This window comes from Brassica napus, chromosome A4 (genome assembly GCF_020379485.1).
Source record: "Brassica napus cultivar Da-Ae chromosome A4, Da-Ae, whole genome shotgun sequence".
In the NCBI taxonomy this organism is placed as follows: domain Eukaryota; kingdom Viridiplantae; phylum Streptophyta; class Magnoliopsida; order Brassicales; family Brassicaceae; genus Brassica; species Brassica napus.
In genome coordinates, this window is record NC_063437.1 from 12,026,314 (window position 1) to 12,045,731 (window position 19,418).

At 38.6% G+C, this 19,418-nt stretch overlaps 4 protein-coding genes and 2 non-coding genes across 6 annotated transcripts; 3 read left to right on the plus strand and 3 right to left on the minus strand.

The window, feature by feature from the left end:
* Positions 1 to 3,544: 3,544 nt before the first annotated feature.
* Positions 3,545 to 4,639, minus strand: LOC106446376 (glycine-rich RNA-binding protein GRP2A). The gene is made up of 2 exons (XM_013888088.3): positions 4,380 to 4,639; positions 3,545 to 4,110 (listed from the first exon to the last, which is right to left on the minus strand). Exons 1-2 carry the CDS (start codon positions 4,491 to 4,493, stop codon positions 3,715 to 3,717), a joined length of 510 nt encoding a protein of 169 aa, XP_013743542.2. The 5' UTR covers positions 4,494 to 4,639; the 3' UTR covers positions 3,545 to 3,714.
* Positions 4,640 to 6,280: 1,641 nt separating this feature from the next.
* Positions 6,281 to 8,072, plus strand: LOC111215243 (putative F-box/kelch-repeat protein At2g29810). Its single transcript, XM_048777595.1, is given in 2 exon segments — positions 6,281 to 7,056; positions 7,275 to 8,072. Coding segments are annotated over 2 exon segments (1,113 nt in total). The 5' UTR covers positions 6,281 to 6,441; the 3' UTR covers positions 7,773 to 8,072.
* A 1,118-nt stretch (positions 8,073 to 9,190) lies between these two features.
* LOC106449747 (putative F-box/kelch-repeat protein At2g29810) lies at positions 9,191 to 11,467 on the plus strand. Its single transcript, XM_013891453.3, has 2 exons — positions 9,191 to 10,505; positions 10,583 to 11,467. The coding sequence occupies exon 1, from the start codon at positions 9,507 to 9,509 to the stop codon at positions 10,476 to 10,478; it is 972 nt and encodes a 323-aa protein (XP_013746907.2). The 5' UTR covers positions 9,191 to 9,506; the 3' UTR covers positions 10,479 to 10,505; positions 10,583 to 11,467.
* Positions 11,250 to 11,321, minus strand: TRNAQ-CUG. The gene has a single exon. It is a non-coding gene; the product is annotated as a tRNA-Gln (tRNA).
* Positions 11,468 to 11,692: 225 nt separating the features above from the next.
* LOC106446377 (phenylalanine--tRNA ligase alpha subunit, cytoplasmic) lies at positions 11,693 to 14,991 on the minus strand. Its single transcript, XM_013888089.3, has 18 exons — positions 14,822 to 14,991; positions 14,614 to 14,739; positions 14,446 to 14,535; positions 14,283 to 14,339; positions 14,142 to 14,200; positions 13,960 to 14,055; positions 13,798 to 13,882; positions 13,615 to 13,652; positions 13,501 to 13,539; positions 13,287 to 13,363; positions 13,098 to 13,182; positions 12,926 to 13,022; positions 12,723 to 12,819; positions 12,559 to 12,630; positions 12,414 to 12,480; positions 12,202 to 12,327; positions 12,056 to 12,110; positions 11,693 to 11,980 (listed from the first exon to the last, which is right to left on the minus strand). Exons 1-18 carry the CDS (start codon positions 14,966 to 14,968, stop codon positions 11,921 to 11,923), a joined length of 1,473 nt encoding a protein of 490 aa, XP_013743543.2. The 5' UTR covers positions 14,969 to 14,991; the 3' UTR covers positions 11,693 to 11,920.
* A 112-nt stretch (positions 14,992 to 15,103) lies between these two features.
* On the plus strand, positions 15,104 to 18,528 carry LOC106448450. The gene is made up of 10 exons (XR_007339017.1): positions 15,104 to 15,331; positions 15,482 to 15,719; positions 15,815 to 15,916; positions 15,993 to 16,162; positions 16,303 to 16,436; positions 16,526 to 16,703; positions 16,794 to 17,361; positions 17,557 to 17,669; positions 17,753 to 17,999; positions 18,084 to 18,528. It is a non-coding gene; the product is annotated as an uncharacterized LOC106448450 (transcript).
* The last annotated feature ends 890 nt before the right edge of the window (positions 18,529 to 19,418 follow it).

Here is a 19,418-nt window from a genome sequence, read left to right on the forward strand (position 1 = left end):
ATATTAAATGGTTCTAAAAACTCTATAACTGAACTAAAGGGTGGACACAATTCCTTGCTGCTTGTTCCGTATTCGCTACTTGGTCCGTACTCGGCCGCAAAATTGAGTATCCGTCTTGTCCAAGAAGAGTATCAAGTCCTTCTGTTTCAATTATTTGCAAGTACAGACAAGTATCAGATATTAAAATAAAAAATGCTATTTAGCGTTGTTGGTTTGTTACCCGTTTATACTCTTCAACAAAAACTCTAAATTATGGTAGAATAACTCGATTATACGATAAAGTATTGTATACATAATGTTATTGGATGAACAGAGCCGTGCTTATAACCTATTGAAAAAGACATTTGTCTAGGATTCCCAAATTTTATAAAAATTTTAGGGTCCCTAATTACAAAAAAATTTCTTTACATGGTAGTTAATTTATTCTCTTAGTTAGATTTTTATTATTATTTGATTCTAAATTTGACTTCTGTTTAAAATAACTAATTTGTGATCAATTTTACTATATTTTGTAGAACTATAAAGATTCTTCGTCTCGCCGACGCAAGGGTCTTGTGTCATCAAGCGGGCTGGGCTGCTTTCGCTCATGGGAGACGGCAAGTTTGTTGCTTGTCGGTTCGTGCATAGGGTTTGTGTGGTCGTGTGGCTATCGTTCTCTTGTGGTTCTTCGTCTGCATCCTCGGAGGTGTGGTAAAGGTTTGTCGTCTATGGCTTTCTCGTCTGCGTCTCATGAGGGTGCTCTCCCTTTGCTCTCTTCTCCCATGTATCTGGTCGAGCTTCTGTGGCTTTGTTTCGTTTCGTCTTTGACGGGTCCGAAGCGCTCAAAGACCGAGACAGGTGTTCTGTTTCGGATCAGGTCGTCGTCTTGTAGCGCTGGTTGGGTCAGCCGGTTGCGTGGACGGTGAGGTCACCTGGTTAAGGAATGGTCATCCCAGTGCTTGGACGGCCTTTTGGTTTTCTCAGCAGGTCGTTCCTTTTCTTTTAGCGGGCTCTGAAGTGTTCTACTCAGGTTTGTCTCCATCACAGCCTGTGTTTGTGTTTGTTTTGAATAAGGCTCGGCGGTCTAGCGGGTGTGTTAGGTCTCTGGTCTGCCGGTCTATTCATGTTGGACTCGGATTAGGAGGTCATTAGCGAGCTGTTCTTAGATGGACCTTATCTTAAAGACTTGTTCATCGGGTACGCCAACTTTTCCGGGCTCAAGATCTCGTTTTCACAGCGGTCCATCTTTTTGCGGCAAGCGAAGTGTACCAAGTCTGATGTGTTCAGCGTGTTGGTCTTGTAGCCGGTTGTATCTTCCTCTGTTTTTCCAGTTAGAGCTTCTGTTTAGTTGCATTTTAATTTTCTGTTTCTTTGTGATCTCTGTATTCTGTCAAAAACTAAAATTGGTAATGATAATTTTAACATTTTTACCAAAAAAAAAAAAAAAACTATAAAGATTCTACTTCAAATTAACTGCAAATATTTGATCCACATTTATCTTCTTTGTATATATTATGAGTTAAATTTATTTTATATATTTATAGAATTTGATTAAAAATTTATAATATTTTGAATATATAGTTTATTGTATTTAATTTAAACGCTAATATTTAGCTTTTTAACAGCGACCAACATTTCAATCCAACACGCTAAGAATATAGAGTTTGGTTTTTAGTTTATAAAAGTCTGGTGCATAAAATTTAGAAAATGTTTAGGTAATAAATCAAAACTTTTTAGTGTTATATATATATATATGTTTTAAAAAAATCAAAATTTTATATAATTCAAATTTAAATAGAAATATTTTCAAAAAAAATATCATGTAAATTATTTTTTAACTCGCCTTAGGCCTTCAAAAACCTTCGCACGGCACTTTGGATGAAAACCTTTCTATATTTCTTTTTAATGTTTTCATACGTCGAATTAAAACATATGAGAAGCAATAAAAGATTCTTCACAAAATAAGAGAATTGTTTAGTTTGAAATTCTAACTAACTAGACTTTTTCGAACTCATGTACAAATTGAAGTAGCTAAAATATATAAATAGTTATCAAATAATTTACAATTTTTCAAATAAATAGTTCACAAATAATTAGTAAGTATTTCGAAAAAAAAGTAGTGAGACTAGTTTGTAAGTATGCCAATTTCATCAGGTATTTAAAATTGGAATTACTTGTTTTTTAACAAACCAAATACAAGTCCAAATTTCAATTACTAAGTATACTAAAAATGACATGTAGACCTGTGCACACACATGGCCGGTTCCGGGCCCGGGCCCAAGCTCATAGCTCCCGTATAATAAATCGTTTCAATTTTTTTTATAAATCTATATTTTTATACAAAAAATAAAATTTATAATAAATAAAATTAAAAAGAGCCAAAAATATGATATATATATATATATTTATTTCCATCATAAAATATACAAAATATTACTGATTAAATTTTAAAAATATTTTAAATATTATAATTTATATGAATATAAATTTTAAAGGATAAAAAAAAATTTGATCCAGCGCTCATAATAGTGTTAAGCGGGGGCCACGTGCACACCCCGTATTGCCAGTAGAAACCGACCGTATCCAAACCTAAACATTATACGACGGGTACAAAATCACTATATTTGATTTCTTCGAAGACAAACGGTTTTATTTGGGATGTATACCCGAACCCAATCTTTGTTAATGATGAAGAACACCTTTGCGGCTAAAAATGAGAATTTAATCTGATATAACAAATCAATGTGCACTGTGAACCCGTGGTAAAACACTGGATTTTGTAATCTTATGCATGGGCCATGTTCTTCGACATGTGAGTAGCCCAAACCTATAGCTCTTGGACACAATACAATTTTCCCAGAAATTACATCAAGACTAGTACATTTGTTTTTAGTCTTGTTCTTCTCGAGATTAGAGCTTTTTGTAAAAGAAAACTGAATTCATTCATTATAGGATTCAAGGGGATATACATGGTGGAATACGTTGGTAGGAAACATAGTATGGTGAATTATGTGTCAATAATACTGGGAAGTAACACATCATCTAAAGTATGGGTGTAGAAAAGAGCTTAGCTAAGCCGCCCTACATTAAATTATAAGGCCCACAGCAGTTGTAGAGTATAGGGCCCAAAAGAATAGAAATGCTTTATTTCACTCATATTAAGTATTGGACCTATCGGTTGATCACTTTTTGTTTTCTGTAGTGTTGATCTCTTTGTCTATGTGTATTAGCTGACCAAAAGAGAAATCTTAGCTTGTAAATTATACGACTTTGAAACATTCTTTGGTTTTAAAAGAAACATTTGTTATTTAACTTGGGTTCCTTCTTACGAGTGGTCGGTTGGTAACCTTGGTAGTGCAGATATTTACATTCTGTTCAAGTTTCATTTCTATCAGGAACTTCAGCATAACATTATTGGGGAACAAAAATTAAAATGTTTATAGTGGAACGAATGAGCGGCTCTAAATGCGTTGTACTAGCTGCGAGAAAAGTGCGTATAATAGAGTGATTGAGCGTTTCGACAAGTATGGTTCAGATATTAAGCATGACTTGCAAAAAACCCAAAAAGAGAGAAAAATGATTTAACATTGCGTTTCCAGATATTAGATACCTAATCACGAACTGTTACAATCCAAAATAGTACAAACCAGAACCAGACAGCAGAACCAAACATCATCATAACACAGAGAAACATAAACCCGACCCAGAAACGAAACGGTCTCAAACCTAATCTAATTACCAACCACCACCGCCGCCTCCTCCGTAACCTCCACCATCACCACCTCCGTAACCCCCACCCTCACGTCTGCCACCTCCACCGTATCCTCCGCCACCACCTCCTCTCGAGGAGTAGCCACCTCCACCGCCACCACTGTATCCACCCTCGCGTCTTCCACCTCCGTAACCACCACCACCTCCGTATCCTCCACCTCCACCGCGGTATCCACCGCCGCCACCACGGCCTCCTCCGCCGCCGCCGCTTCCCCGGGACTGAGCCTCGTTCACAGTGATGCTGCGACCATCGAGATCCTGTCCGTTCATCCCTTCGATGGCATCCTTCATGGATTGCTCATCCTTGAAAGTGACGAACCCAAACCCCCTTGATCTTCCAGTCTCACGATCGTTAATGATCTGTTCACAAAACATAACCAAATCAGCAAACAAACCACTTATAAGAACAAAAACAATCACAAATTTTTTTCAAAATTCAATATAAAACCGAACGATCTCCAGGCTCATGTTAGCGGGAAGATGAACGTACCGATTAAGAGGAAAAGCAAGTAACAGTAACAAAGAACATAGTAACAGTAATTTCGAATCAAGTAACAGAGAAACACAGATCGGAACAGATCCGTCGAGGATCAGATCACCGGGGAGTCTGATCTCTGCGTGTAACGGACCTTGGAATCAACTAGTTCGCCGAACTTAGAGAAGGCGGTCTCGAGAGATCTCTCGTCGGTGGCCCATGCTAGACCTCCAACGAAGCACCGGTACTCAACATCAGGGGACGCCATTGAGATAAAAAGGTTTACAGTGAAGAGAAGGATGTGTGCTGAAATGGAGGAGACGAAGACTATATTTATAGTCTGGGCTGGGCTGTGATGTTTTAACCCAAGGTTAAGATATTTTCTAGGGTTGGGTCGGGTTTAGAGAGACATCGGTTAACTATGGTTAAGGAAGTGTGGTTTAAATGGGAGTTGTTGGGGACACATCACGTGACACTTTTTTGTTTGATGCGCAGATGGAAAGAGAGAGAAAGATATTTTTGTTCACTTGTCTCGAGAAAAATATCTTGTTGTTCGAAATGACATATTTACCCCCTTAACGTTCATATTGTAGCAGATTGTTTTCGGCTACACAACTACAACCGCGCTATAATTGGGCCGAACCATAGCCCAGAATTAATTATTAGATCGTAAAAATGCAAAAAAAAAAATGTTCACAATGGAATTACGGACCGGAAACTCAACCTTAGACCAACTCTGGCCATATCAACAACGTTATCTGTATTATTTTTTGTTAAATTATAAATATCATTAAACATAATGAAAATTCGGTTACAATACAGTTGAAACTGTTATATTCGGGTTTATTATGGGCTTCCAACTTAAAACCAATTGACAATTAGTGGATTGACCCTAACTTTTTATATATTACTTAATGTCCCTTTGATTTTCCAATGTGGGATACATATCCCTTAATATCCCTCCTCGAGATGATGGCTCTTATCGGCCAGAAATCTCGGAAACTTTTTTTTCTTTTTTTTAAAGACAGTTATACTCGGTCGAGCGAGTCAATTACGACCTATATACCCGGTCGGATAGGGTTAATATTAATTAGGGGTTTTTTAACTTATTAGCATCTGGGCTCTGATACTATGTTAGATTCGGGTTTATTATGGGCTTCCAACTTAAAACCAATTGGCAATTAGTGGATTGACCCTAACCTTTTATATATTACTTAATGTCCCTTTGATTTTCCAATGTGGGATAAATATCCCTTAATAGAAACCAATATCTACTTCTCAGCTTATCAGGATTTTGAGGGCTGTAAAAGGTTAAAAAAACCCAAAAGAACCTAGGGGATTAAGTCCAAGCTTTTCGACACTGGTGCTTGAAGTTAATAAACATTAAAAGACAAAAGACAGTAAGCTAAGCTCCCAATCCTAAGTGCTTCTTGTTCTGGAGAACTAATCAGAAAACAAGAAAATAGCATGAAGGCAAGTTCAATCGAACACTCACCGAAATGGCTCCAAGCAGGCATCGACGGAACGTCAGGCACACACTCTGGAGCTCCACTGGAGGAGGACGTCGACAAAACCCAAGCTATCGCAGCAGACGACAAAAATATTGGCCCATATCAACTCCGCTGAAAGTGGAGAACAAGTTACGGTCAAGCGTAGTCGGTCATTTCAGCTCCTCATCCGGCTATATTATCTCAAACCTTTATGTATTTTATTTCATGTATGACGGTGAAAGTGATTCTACGGACTATAGATGATGAGTTCTGATGCTGACTTTCGCTCTAGCATCAAGGCTTAGTTAGACTTTCATGAACTTGCAGGTAAATGATCTGAGAGCCAAGTTGGAAGCAGAGTTGCTAAGAAGCTTTAACTAATAACTAGCAGACATGTTTTGGGGTTTTTATCTGTGTATCTGCAATAACATTCTCTTTTACTCTATAATCAAAATGAAATCTTGGTTAAGCGATAAATCAACACAAACCGGTGGGGTTTTGATTTTATGCCTACCCATTATCCAAACATACGAAATGTGGACAAACTTGTTTTACTAATGAAATTTTAGCCGATTAATCAAATGTTTCATATACTTAATACAAATTATATGATGAAAATGAATTCTTGGTTTAGAGATGAAAAGACCCAAACCGGTGGTTTGATGGTTTTCCTTATAAAAAACAAGTTCAAAAACATAATTACGCTCGCTCTCTTTCACAAAGACGATGGCTCAAAAGCAAGAAGAAGAAGAAGAAGTAAAGAAAAGCTTCGCCCATCTTCCATACGACGTCACCGAGCACTGCCTCGCAATCGCCCCGAGACGTCATTACCCGAACCTCTCTCTCGCCTCCAAATCCTTCCGCCGTATCCTCCGTTCCCCGGAGCTCTACCAAAGACGCTCCACCCTCGGCGTCACCGAACCCGTTCTCTACGCCTCCGTCGGATTCCCTCCCTCCCAAACCCCGAGCTGGCACACTCTCCACCGCAACCACTTTTCTCTACGCCTCCTCAAGATCGCATCACTCCCTTCCCGCCTCCTGAGCGCCGTCGCCACAGTCGGAACGGAGATGTACGTTCTCGGCGGAAGCGTCGGCGGGAACCCCACGTCGGACGTGAATCTCATCGACTGCAGGTTCCACACGAGCCAGACGCTCCCGAGAATGAAAAGGGCTCTCAGCCGGGCGGTGGCCGGAGCCATCGACGGGAAGGTGTACGTCATCGGAGGGTGCAGGAAGAAGTCTGACGATTGGGTCGAAGTCTTTGACGTAAAGACTCAAGCTTGGCGCGATATGCCAGCTGTCTTGCCACGTGCTCACTGGGAAGGACAGTTCGTGACATGTGCCATGATCAGGGGCGGACCTACTTGAAGAGGTGTAGGGTCACCTGACACCACAAAAAAAATGATAAAAAGTTTGTTTTGTATGAAAAACAGTAAAGATTAAGCAGCGGAATTGATAAAGTATGGAGTATGACCCCACATAAACCAGGGTTTGATTTCCACCTGTGACCTTTTAATTGTTTTTGACACCAGTCTCATTCATTTCTGGGTCCGCCACTGGCCGTGATGGACGGCAAGATTTTCGTTTTGGACCCGAGTGCTACTTGTTTGGTTTTCGATCCCAGTGTAGGTGCTTTGGTGGAGTGGGACGATGGAGGCGAGCTTATGAGTCTGTGGCAAGCGTCGTCGTGTGTGGTTGATGATAAGTTGTATACAATTGATACTGGGCGTTCTCTCAAGTATCCGATCGTTGTGTATGATCCCAAGGCAAAGGTGAAGAGGTGGAAACCAGTTTATGGTGTAAATTTGAGGAGAGATTTGCTTCCTTTTGATTCTTGATATAACTCCAAAATAGCGAATCTTGGTGGGAAGTTGTTGATTCTGGTTGGTAATAACCCCTGGCCTCTTTTTCATTACGGGAGACAAGACGTGTGGTGCGTAGAGATTGCTTTGGAAAGACACGGAGATGATATTTGGGGGCGTGTTGAATCAACTATGCTGGTGCTTACATCACATAACTGGCCTTCCATTGAACTTTCTCGAACTGTTACTCTTTGATGATGCTCTTGAGATGGGGTTGCTTGCAGGTACGTAACTATGGTAAATTCTGAGCTTGCAGATGAAGGATTATTAGTTCAAGTCTCAAGGCTTAGTTATGTTTTCATTAACTTTGCAGGTGAAGGAACTTTTTTTTTATTGCATCTACTGTTTTAGCAGCTTCTTAATACGAGAGCATATATGAAACAAGCAGCTCTTATCTGCCACCTCAAGAGTAATTCTTCCTTCTTAAAACTCTCTGCATAGTGTGAATACTCTTTACAGATTTGGCCTTGAGTAACCATTGTTGTAGCTGCCTCGTGTACATATATACTTCCCAAAAAGGACAGAACTTAGGTTCACCCCCTAGGGTGAACCATTAAATTCACCCCATTCTTTAGGACCAATCAAATTTCCACATAGATTATTAATTAAAAAACATTAAATTAAATAGAAAATAGCTACAAAAAATGAAAACGCTAATTTTAACGATGCTAACGCTTCCAGCGCAACTTTAAACCCTAAATTTAAATTTTAAATCCTAAACCCTAAATTCTAAACCCGAATCCAAACTTTTAAACCCAAACCTTATACCCTAAACCCTAATCCTAGACCCTAAACCCAAACCCTATACCCCAATCCTAGACCCTAAACCCAAACCCTATACTCTAAACCCTAATCCTAGACCCTAAACCCAAATTATATACCTTAAACCCAAAAAATAGACTATAAACCTAAACCCTATACCCTAAACCCAAGTCTTAGATCCTAAACCTAAACTGTAAACCTTAACCCAAACCCTATAGAATCTAAGTTTGGGGTTTGGGTTTAGGGTTTACCCTTTGGGTTTTAGGTTTAGGATTTGGGTTTAGGGTATAGGTTTTGGGTTTAGGATTTACGGTTTGGGTTTAGGATTTACCGTTTGGACTTATGGTTAAAGTTTTGGGTTTAGGATATATTATTTGGGTTTAAAGTTTACGGTTTAGGTTTAGCGTCTAGGACTTGGGTTTAGGGTATAAAGTTTAGGTTTATAGTCTAGTTTTTGAGTTTAGGGTATATAATTTGGGTTTAGGATCTATGATTAGGGTTTAGGGTATAGGGTTTGGGTTTTGGGGTTTGAATTTGTGTTTAGAATTTAGGGTATAGGGTTTAGAATTTAAGATTTAAGGTTTAGGGTTTAGATAGAAGCGTTAGCGTCGTTAAAAATAGTGTTTTTATTTTTTGTAACTATTTTTTATTTAATTTAATGTTTTTAATTAATAATCTATGTAAAAATTTAATTGGTTCTAAAGAATGGGGTGAATTTAAAGGTTCACCCTAGGGGGTGAACCTAAGTTCTGTCCTTTTTCTTATATGAAAGCCACAAAAACAAATAAATAATCAAATATATTTATCAACCAATCAAACTAAATAACAAACCTCAGATAACCAGTTATGTCATATTAGTTGTTTTAAAATCGTAATATTTGATATCCAAGTTTGAAGCAGAGTAGCTAAGAAGCTGCAACTGATAAGTTGATAACTCTTGCAGAATTAGCTACTATATGATCAAAATGAAATATCGGTTTAGAGATGAATCAACACAAACCAGTTTGTTTTTGACGTTTTGATTTCAAAACAAATCTTGGTTTAGATGAAAGCTTTGTTGGTTTCCTTATAAATAAATACACAAGAAGCGAAGCGATCAACAACTTTTTTCAAAAACCAAAGCTTTCTGTTATCTCATTCGCTTCTGACTACTGACTTAACAAGAAGATGGCTCAAATTCCCGGCGGCGGCGATGCAAACAAGAAACCGCAAGAAGAGCCAGTTCTCTACGCCTCCATCGGGTTCCCTCCTTCCGAAAGCCCGAGCTGGTACACTCTCCACCGAGACAACGTTTCTTTAACCTTGCGCAAGATCCAAGAACCATTACCTTCGAGGCTCCTGAGCGCCGTCGTCACAATCGGAACAGCGATGTACGTACTCGGTGGAAGCGTCGGAGGAAACGCCACGTCGGACGTGACTCTCATAGACTGCAGACTCCGGACGTCTCAGCCCCTCCCGAGCATGAGAAGGGCTCGCAGACACGCGGTGGCCGGAGCCATCGACGGGAAGATATACGTTATCGGAGGGTGCAGGAAGAAGTCTTATGACTGGGTCGAAGTCCTTGACGTCAAGACTCGGAGTTGGCGTGTTGTCCCTGGCGTCTTGCCTCACGCTCACTGGGAAGGACAGTTCGTGACATGCGCCGTGATGGACGACAAGATCTTCGTTCTGGACCCGAGTGCTACTTGTTTGGTTTTCGATCCCAGAGTAGGTGCTTTGGTCGAATGGGACGATGGAGTTGAGATGAGGAGTTTGTGGCAAGCGTCGTCTTGTGTGGTCGATGATATGTTGTATACCGTTGATCCTGGGTGTTCTCTTAAGCATCCGATAGTTGTGTATGATCCTAAGGCAGAGGAGAGGAGGTGGAGACCAGTGTATGGTGTAGATTTGAAGAAAGATTTGCCTCCTTTTGATTCTTGGTATGACTCCAAAATGGCGAATCATGGTGGGAAGTTGGTGATTCTGATCGGTAGTAACCCCTGGCCTTGTTTTCATCACGGGAGACAAGACGTGTGGTGCGTAGAGATCGCTTTGGAAAGACAGGGAGATGATATTTGGGGGCATGTCGAGTCAACCACGCTGGTGCTTACATCACGGAAGTGGCCTTCCATTGAGCTTTCTCGATCTGTTACTCTTTGATGATGCTTGAGATGTGGTTTCTTGCAGGTACGTGTCTCTGTGATAAGTAAAAGGCGTTGTCTTTTTAAGTCTCAAGGCTTAGTTTTGTTTTCATGAACTTGCAGGTGAAGGATCTTTTATTGCATCTACTGTTTAAGCAGTTTGTTGATATGATGAGAGCAAAATAAATATGAAGCAAAGTGTCTGTCTTCTGACACCTCAAGAGTAACTCATCCTTCTTAACCTTTGTGGCATTAGTGTGGATACTCTTTACAGATTTCGCCTTGAGTAGATTTCCTTTTGGTTTAAAAAAGGATAAGACCATTCTTTTTAGCTGCCTTTCGTAAATAGATACTTCTTATTGAAATGCATCTTTGGTTATCTGTGTGTTTACATATATAATAACTCCTCTGCGAGTAATCACAATTAGACAATTTCAAGTAGCACACTGTTTACAAATGCTATACTATTCTTATGGAAGATTTCTTCAGCTGCATGGTAGGCCTAGGCCATTCTTTTATTGCGTCACTGTAACATTCTTACGAAACTTATTTGTTGAAATGCATCTTTTTTTAAGCTTATAATTCATAACCACAATTAGATATAACAACAAAAACCAGTCTGCTTCTACTAGACGAGCAAAATGAAATCTTGTTTTGGAGAATAAAGAAAACAAAACCAGTTTAGACATCCGGTGGTTATGACTTATGACCTTATGCTATCCATCCTTAAGTTGGACCCAAATAAGATAAATTAGGATCTGAAACAAGGCCCGCCAGAAAGCAAAAATATAGGTCCCACCGAGAATTGAACTCGGGTTACTAGATTCAGAGTCTAATGTCCTAACCGCTAGACCATGGGACCATTTGTGTTGTAAATTAAGAATAATGATTTCTATCTTCGCTGCTGCTCTGTTTGTCCAGGACATGGGTATTCTTTATGCGGGCAATTGGAAACATGTTAGTCAACTTTCCGTCTTTACTAACCAATAGCCTCTACAAGAAAATCCGACAAGTGGTTAAAAGACCTGAAGTGGTTAAAATCCGACAAGTACACACCATTATGGTTGACAACAGAATTAACTACTGATGAAGAATCTGAGAGGCAAAGGGGAGAGAAGAGATAAATTCGAAGATGGTCTTTGACTCTTGAGGATTGGATTCTCAAGGGTGAGACCATCTTTGATGAGGAGGTTACTTTCTCCGACTACTACTCTGAGAATAATAGATAGTTCGTAAAATGAAAGCTGTACACTAAACATATAATTATAAACTTATCGAATGTGCGAATAAGTCTTACAATGTTAAAACGAAAATATTCATTCTTTAATTGTCTTATAAAAACAAGTTGAATTCCTGTAAATGCAGGCTTGGACAGCAGCTTGGACAAACAGAGCAGATAGGCTTGGACGAAATATTTATTCTTTAATTGCTCTGTACAAGCACCTAGGCATGTATCCACAATCAAATTGATTCGATTCCAATGCGACAGAGGGGATTCTCTTTAACTTTTTTAAGATCCACCTGTGTATACCAATAACACATGAGAATTATAATTACTTTTCTTCAGATATATTTGTATTAAGTAAGATCTGGTACCTTGTGTCCAAACAGCTCGCGGATGTTGTCACATTCGTATAAGATCATTGTTGGTCTGTTTAATGGAAGCAAAACCAGAAAATAATCAGCAAACTTTCTGTGAAAAAGAAAAAACATGTCAATGAATGTCTATCTTTCTATTGTACCTTTCAAGAGAGAGACCCCATGCAATGACTCGAACATCCTCTGGAAGACCCATTGGTCGTAGCATTTCGGGTCTGAACATGCCAGAGTTTCCAATCTCTACCCATTTCTCTAGTCCTGCATGGTAGCTGGTAAAAAGCAGAAGACACATTATCTTCAATGTCTGTTTCTTTTATTAGGGCCTTTTTAGAGATGATGGTTTGTTTGAATGTACCTGAAAATCTCCATGCTTGGTTCAGTGTATGGGTTGTATGCAGGCTTGAAACGCAGCTCGGACATCCCTGTAAAAGCACAATCGCATAAGCCTTTTTTCTCGTAAGTGACTCTGAAGCATCAAAATAAAGAACAAAGAAACTGACCTAACCGAGAGAAGAATTCTTGTAATACACCAATGAGATCACCCAGTGTAAGACCACGATCACAGACCACACCTGAGCGAAAGTGACAGAAACTTTTAAATAGGAAAGTTCTAATGATTCTGACTACGAAAATGTTAAAAAAACTCATTAGCCAGTGCAATTACCTTCAATCTGATGGAACTCTGCGAGATGGGTTTTGTCAACAGCCTCGTTTCTGAAGACACGGTCTATAGAATAGTACTTCTTCGGAGTGAACGGTCCCTACAAAAAAATAAGCAGCGATCAAATGAGTACATAAACAATGTTGCACAGCTTGTAAACGCTTCACGTTCACTAAAAATTGAAGAGAGGAAAAAACTAGTCAGACCTTTGCGAGTTCATAAAGCATCCTAGACGACACCGCCGTTGTGTGGGTACGGAGAAGATTTTTGTTTGCTTCCTCTCTTTTCCATTCACAATTATACCTGGAAATGGGAGATTAAATTTTGAGTTAACTACTTACTATCAGAGGCTAGTAAGCATCGAAAACAAGTTGTTACCCTCGCGATCCGAATCCCCCAGACTCATGGACTTGTTTCACCCTTGCAACATAATCTTCTGGCAATTCCCTTGTTGTCGAAGGAGCTACAATCAAATATTCACATATTACCATTAAGAGTTAAAATCAGATATTCACAGTATTTATTTCCAGAGACAAATTAAGTGACTTGAGGATTCAAGCATTGAACCTTTCAGAAAGAAGGTGTCATGAGAGTCACGAGCAGGGTGCTGCTGCGGCTGGAACAGTGCATCAAAATTCCAGAAGCTACAGGGCAGAGGAAAAAAAAAAGGGTTGAAGAGAAATAGAGAATTCACTCCGTCTCACAAAAAGCTTAAGATATCCAAAAGGCTGATAGTTGCATGAGGTGCTTTCATAGAGAGTAAAAAGAGAGATTTAGATACCTGCTCTCAACAAAGTTGTTTGTTGGCATCTCTTCAAACCTGTGGCCACAAATCATTATTCCCCGGTAGCAGAAAACAATTGGAGAAATACTAGTAACGTGGTAAAAGTCTTACCCCATCTGACAAAATATGTCTTTGAACTGCTTCCGCACCTGAAACGAACAAGAATAAGAAAATTAATAGGCTGCAAGAAAAAAGGTAACCATCATGTAAAATTTATTTCCTTGTGATTTATATAAAACAGACACCGAGCTTCAAGTAAAGACATCCAACAGCTCGGTTTTTACATTTGAGTACCTTTAGAAGTGGGTGGAGATGCCCAGAATCAACAGGCTGTCCCTTAGCATTGACGTTATACTCCTTGAAATCTAACTCTTGCCAACTGCATGATTTCTTTTCTTATTCGCACTATACCAACAATATAATTAACAAGTCGAAAACAAAAGCAGTGGTACATACTTTTGTAGATTTTCTCGAGTCAAATCAGTGGCCAAACTCCTCCTTTCGGGAGCATAGTTGGGACCTTTCTTTACTTCAGAATAGCCACTCCATTTCCTGAGAAGAACGAACGGATGGAAGCGTTAAATAATGTCTCACTTAAGAAAACAATTTAAAAAAAAAATGAAAAGCGCTGTTATTACTCAGTCAATATGATGAGTTTCCTGTATTTGAGAGATTTGAGACTTTCTTGGTCAAGTTCCTGAAGGTGAGAAAGACAAACTTAGTCTCCATAAATTATACAAATCTGGTTTAGAATTCTAAATAATTGTCCTGAAACAAACCAGTCCTTGCTGTATTTGTAAAAGCATCTCCTTCACTTTATCTTCAACATGTTGAACCTACAAAAAGATGGATTTGCTCAGAGCGTATGATAGAGTTAACATAATCACTTACTAACCATATTCCATATACTATATTATAAAGGAGAATAAGAAGTCAAATCACCGTTCTAGAGACTTGCTGTCCCATAGCAACCCACTTTTTCTTGGGAGCTTGTTTACTTCCAACATCGAATACAAAAGGATCTAGTATTCTCTACAAACAAACACAACAACAAAAAGTTTACAGATTGAAGCTAAAAATAAATTATAAGAAGCATGAATCAGCAATCACCTGTAGATCATCCATTGATATGGTACCTTCCTCGGGAACAGCCGAGAAAAAGTGAAACTCCGGCGACCCTTCCGCCGCATATTTCTTCCCTTCATCAGTCAAATTGAAAAACTCCCGTTTAAGCACCTGCACGCACATCACCCACCATTAGAGACAATGCTTAAATCACTAAACCCTCACCCTGTAGGGAGTGAACTGGTGGTGGTACCTTAGCTTCGATGTAGCGAAAAGCCTGTAAGCTCTTGATGACGTTTTTGACTTCTTCGTGATCAAGGTTGTGCTCCGCCGCGAAGTAACCTGAATGTGCGATTTCATCGTTGTTCTGCAGGAACCCTAGAATCGCCTCCTCCGCCATTCTTGCTCACAAAGAAAACTATTTTTTTCCCGTCAATACTCGTTTATATAGAGGAGCGTCGGCTTGATTGTCGGCCCATTTATTCTTAAAGGCCCATATTTGAAATATAAAAATTTCGGCACTTTCACTTGAAACGACATCGGTTTGTTTATGATTCTCAATTTACGCCTATTTGCATGGGAATGCCACGTGGCACATGAAGACGTTGCCAGTGAACGAGTTCTTTTTTTTTTTTTTCTATCAATGTTATGTCACCAAAACCGAATGCGGAAAGAAAAACAAATTCACTAGAGGAAGAAAGACGATGAGGAAGATGAAGCACTTATCCTCCATTGCTAACGACGTCGTTCTTAGATGCTCACGGTATATAGTTCTTCTCTCCCTAGCTATTTTATTTACGGATCTGTGTTTTGATTTAACTTATACAAGGTTAACGATTGATTTCGTTTTTAAGAGAAAAACAAATAGAACCGGTTTAATTTTGATTATGGTTTGTTATGATTGATGTTGAAGGGAGCTAGGGTTAACCATTGATGAAATGGTGGAAGAGTTTGAATGTCAATGGAAGCCTGGAAACGAAGGTACTTCTTACTCCAAGAAGTTTGTAGAATTTTGCAACTCAAAGGTGGCTACTCGGGTTTGTGATCAAAACATACCTGAGAGAATCAAAGATGGTTCTTTTACACGTCTCACGTTCGATATGATGCTGGCCTGGCAACAACCTGATGCTGATGACAACGAGTCTCATCAGGTACCTATTTTTTAACCATTTGAGACTCTGAATCACTTGGTTTCTTGGATTTGGAGTTTGTTAATGCATGTTTACTTTATTACTTGTGTTCAAAGGAAGCAGTAGGTAAGGAGAGTGAAGACAAGAGGATTCAAGCAACCTTATCACCGGAGCAAGACGACATTTCTCTTTTTTATTCAGACATCATGCCGCTTCTTGTAAGCAAATTCTTGTGTGTTGAAACTCGACGGTGACTAACTTTTCAACCTTTGCTTCGTGTGCATTGTTGATTAGGCTGATCATGAACCAAGTGTGGGTGAAGATGCATTTGTGTATTTGGCCTCAATCATTCCTCTCCATGTGGATGTCATCAATGGAAGATACACGTTTGAGACTCTAACCGCTCCAACTGGCCACCAACTTCACTTCCCAGCTTACGATATGTTTGTCAAGGAAATACTTAAGTAACTATTCTTATATATATTTTTGGGTTTTAGACTTTTAGGCTCAGTATGAACCATATTTCTTCTCTTTCAGTTTTTTTTTCTTTCCTTTCAAATTGCTTCAACTTGATTTATTATTCATACAATTTTTGTATATTAAGGTGTATGAAACATTTGCAAAAGCAAGCAAAGCCTAAAGGGGTCGAATTGGCGGATGATGAGATTATATTGCATGTTGAAGGAACAATGGCTTCACAAAGAGTGGTTCGCCACATTAAAGAAACAAGCTGGCCTGGTTTGGTTTTACTATTATTTATTTTGTTATATGTATTTCAACTTAGGAGTCATATGGCTGCTAAGTTTCTTGTCAAAATCTCGTTGTAGGTAGGCTTACTTTGACTAACTATGGACTATACTTCGAAGCCGCGGGAATTATAAACTATGAAGATGCTCTTAAGATAGATCTTACCAAAGACGGTGCCAGTTCTGCAAAGCCTATTTCTACTGGTCCATGGGGTGCCCCTCTTTTTGACAAGGCCATTGTCTACGAGTCTCCCGACTTGTAAGTATTTCTGCACAAGGATGGTTTAAAATAGTGCTAAGCTACATATATATATATATATTGTTACAATTTAACGTGATGGATTTTTAGTGAGGATGGAATTGTCTTGGAGTTTCCCGAGATGACAAGCTCAACAAGACGAGATCATTGGCTTATGCTTGTAAAGGAGATAACATTAATGCACCAGTTCTTGAAGAAAAACAATGTTCAAGCTCCTTCACAAGTATGGGAAGTCCATTCCAGAACAATATTGGGAATCATACGGTTGCATGCAGCCCGTGAAATGCTGAGAATTTCTCCCCCGGATCCAAAAAAGTTTTTAATATTCAGTTTGTTTGAGGAAGTTCCCAAGGGAGACTTTGTACTAGAAGAGCTCGCAGAGATTAGTATAAAGGTGGGTGCTACCAAAAACCCGTGTAGTGCTAGCTCCATATTGAGGAGTATGAACATGGATCAGCTTGGTAACATATTAAAAGAAGAAGGAGAAGCTCAGTGCAAGGAGACAGTTAAAGAGACTGATCATAAAGAAGAAATGCTTACTTCTCTTGAAAGTGCAGTAAATCAAACGAGAGAAGAGGAAAGGGAGATTGAAAAAGCTAAAGCTACAACAACTGAACTCGAAGAAGAAGGGATTACTGAAAGTGTGGCAGTTCTTATGGTAAGAAAGATTTTTGTGATGGGTTAGCATAGTGAACAATAGCAATTAAAATGATTTGGCAAATCATATTATATATATATATATATATATATATATTTTTTTTTGACATATTATATATTTTGGTGGCGAAAAAAAGAAAAATATGAATAGTTGTTTTATGGTGTATTGAACTTACGATAATGATGCATCTTGCAGGAGTTGATGAGGCCATTGCAAGACGCAGTGCCATGGTTCCAGGAAGTGCTTTATTGGGAAAGGCCTTCTCGTACGCTTTTTGTTCTAGCCATAACTATTTTGATCGTCTACAAGTGAGTTTAAAGTAACTTCTAATCTAGAATTCTAATTGTTTGAAGTATATGGTATTAATCCTGAAGACAAATTGATGTTACAGGGAGTGGGTTGGCAAGGGTATAGCTGCTTGCTTAATATGGTTGGTGGTTAAAATGGCTCAGAATAGACAAAAGAGGGTACATACAAAAAAGGAGGATGAGGTAAGAGTGAGCACCGAATCTGACCAAACAGTGACCGAGAGCATTGTGTCGGCTCAATATGGCTTGATAAGACTTCACCAGTTGATGCAACATGTCAACATCACAATCATGAAGTTGCGATCCATATATACATCCAAGGCTACCAAGGTAACTATCATATGATATATGTAATTCGATAATAGTTTTTGTTATTTAGAAATTGTATTCTTTCTTACTCCTCTTGGATCATAGCATGCAAACATGGTGATGGCGTCGATGTTAGCTTTGGCAAGCTTCTTTGCGGTGGTACCGTTCAAGCTGGTCATCATATTTGGTACAATATACTGCTTTGTAATGACATCAAGTATCGGGAAACGCATGAGCAACGATCAGAGTAACCGGAGAATGAAAGAGTGGTGGGATTCCATACCCATTGTTCCCGTTCGCGTACTGGACTCTTCTTCCAAGTAATCCACATAATGTGAGTTTACTAAGGCGACTGTTTTTCGTTCTTTCCTATAATAAACTAAATAGAGAAATAATGTTCAGAAAAAAGTTATGTTTTGTAAAATATTACAACCATATGTCACCATAGGTCCATAACTATTATAATAAATAAATTACAGAGTGTATTTGTTTTCATTTTCATGGATACTTTTGATTAACTATTAAACTAAGAAAACTTTCATATTTTATTCGTCTGCTCTGGAATTTTATTTTGATAATACTATGTTGTTAGTTCAAACTTTAAAGAAATTCTTCAACATGTGTCTTGAAGTACCCATAGATAGAGTATGTTGTAATGTTAAAGACCGTGTGTTGTGTGTTACTGGTTTTGTTAGGGCTGGATATAGTTGCGTTTTGTATTTGTTATTCAGTATCTTTGACTCATAAAACCAGGTAATAGTCTCGACTAAGGGTATGACTGGTTTTTCCGCTACCATCCGCAAACGCAGCTTTTGCGGTTGGTAGCGGTTGTTGGCATTTTGCAACAATCGCTCAAACCGCTCCAAACCACTCCAAATCGCTCTGAACCTCATAAATTCAAAAGCTGGTTCCAGCTAGCGTTTGCGGTTGCGGGCGGTTGCGGGAGGATAAAAAAAATTCTTTTTTTTCCAAAACAATATAAATACAAAAATAAAAATATTCAATAAAAAAATAAATTAGAATTATAAAAATGCTAAAATATATCTATTATATTTTAATTAATATTATAAAACTTTAAATTAAAAATATTTTCTATAATTTTAAAAAAAATTTAAAGTATAACTTTCTAAATATAACTTTTATATATATTATAATATTATTATTTTTGATATTTTTATAATTGTATAAAATGTAAATATTGTTAATTTATTATTTAACCGCTGCTGCATTTAGTAGTTAACCAGTCATAAGTATCCCGCAAACGCACCAATTTCTAACCGTAGAACCAATCGTACAAATCTCTTAAAACCGCTAGAAACCGCAACCACCCGCATCCGCAAACTCCCGCAACCGCAACCGCAACCGCTGGGTTGAACCAGTCAGACCCTAAGAGTCTGACTGGTTCAAACGCAGCGGTTGCGGTTGCGGTTGCGGGAGTTT

Coding starts and splice junctions, on each gene's coding strand:
- LOC106449747 (XM_013891453.3), top strand. CDS start 9,507: ATGGCTCAAATTCCCGGCGGCGGCGATGCAAACAAGAAACCGCAAGAA.
- LOC106446376 (XM_013888088.3), bottom strand. CDS start 4,493: ATGGCGTCCCCTGATGTTGAGTACCGGTGCTTCGTTGGAGGTCTAGCA. Junction 4,111..4,379: donor GCGAACTAGTTGATTCCAAG/GTCCGTTACACG, acceptor TTTTGTGAACAG/ATCATTAACGATCGTGAGAC.
- LOC106446377 (XM_013888089.3), bottom strand. CDS start 14,968: ATGGCGGAGGAGGCGATTCTAGGGTTCCTGCAGAACAACGATGAAATC. Junction 14,740..14,821: donor TTCGCTACATCGAAGCTAAG/GTACCACCACCA, acceptor ATGTGCGTGCAG/GTGCTTAAACGGGAGTTTTT. Junction 12,111..12,201: donor TGGGGTCTCTCTCTTGAAAG/GTACAATAGAAA, acceptor TCCATTAAACAG/ACCAACAATGATCTTATACG.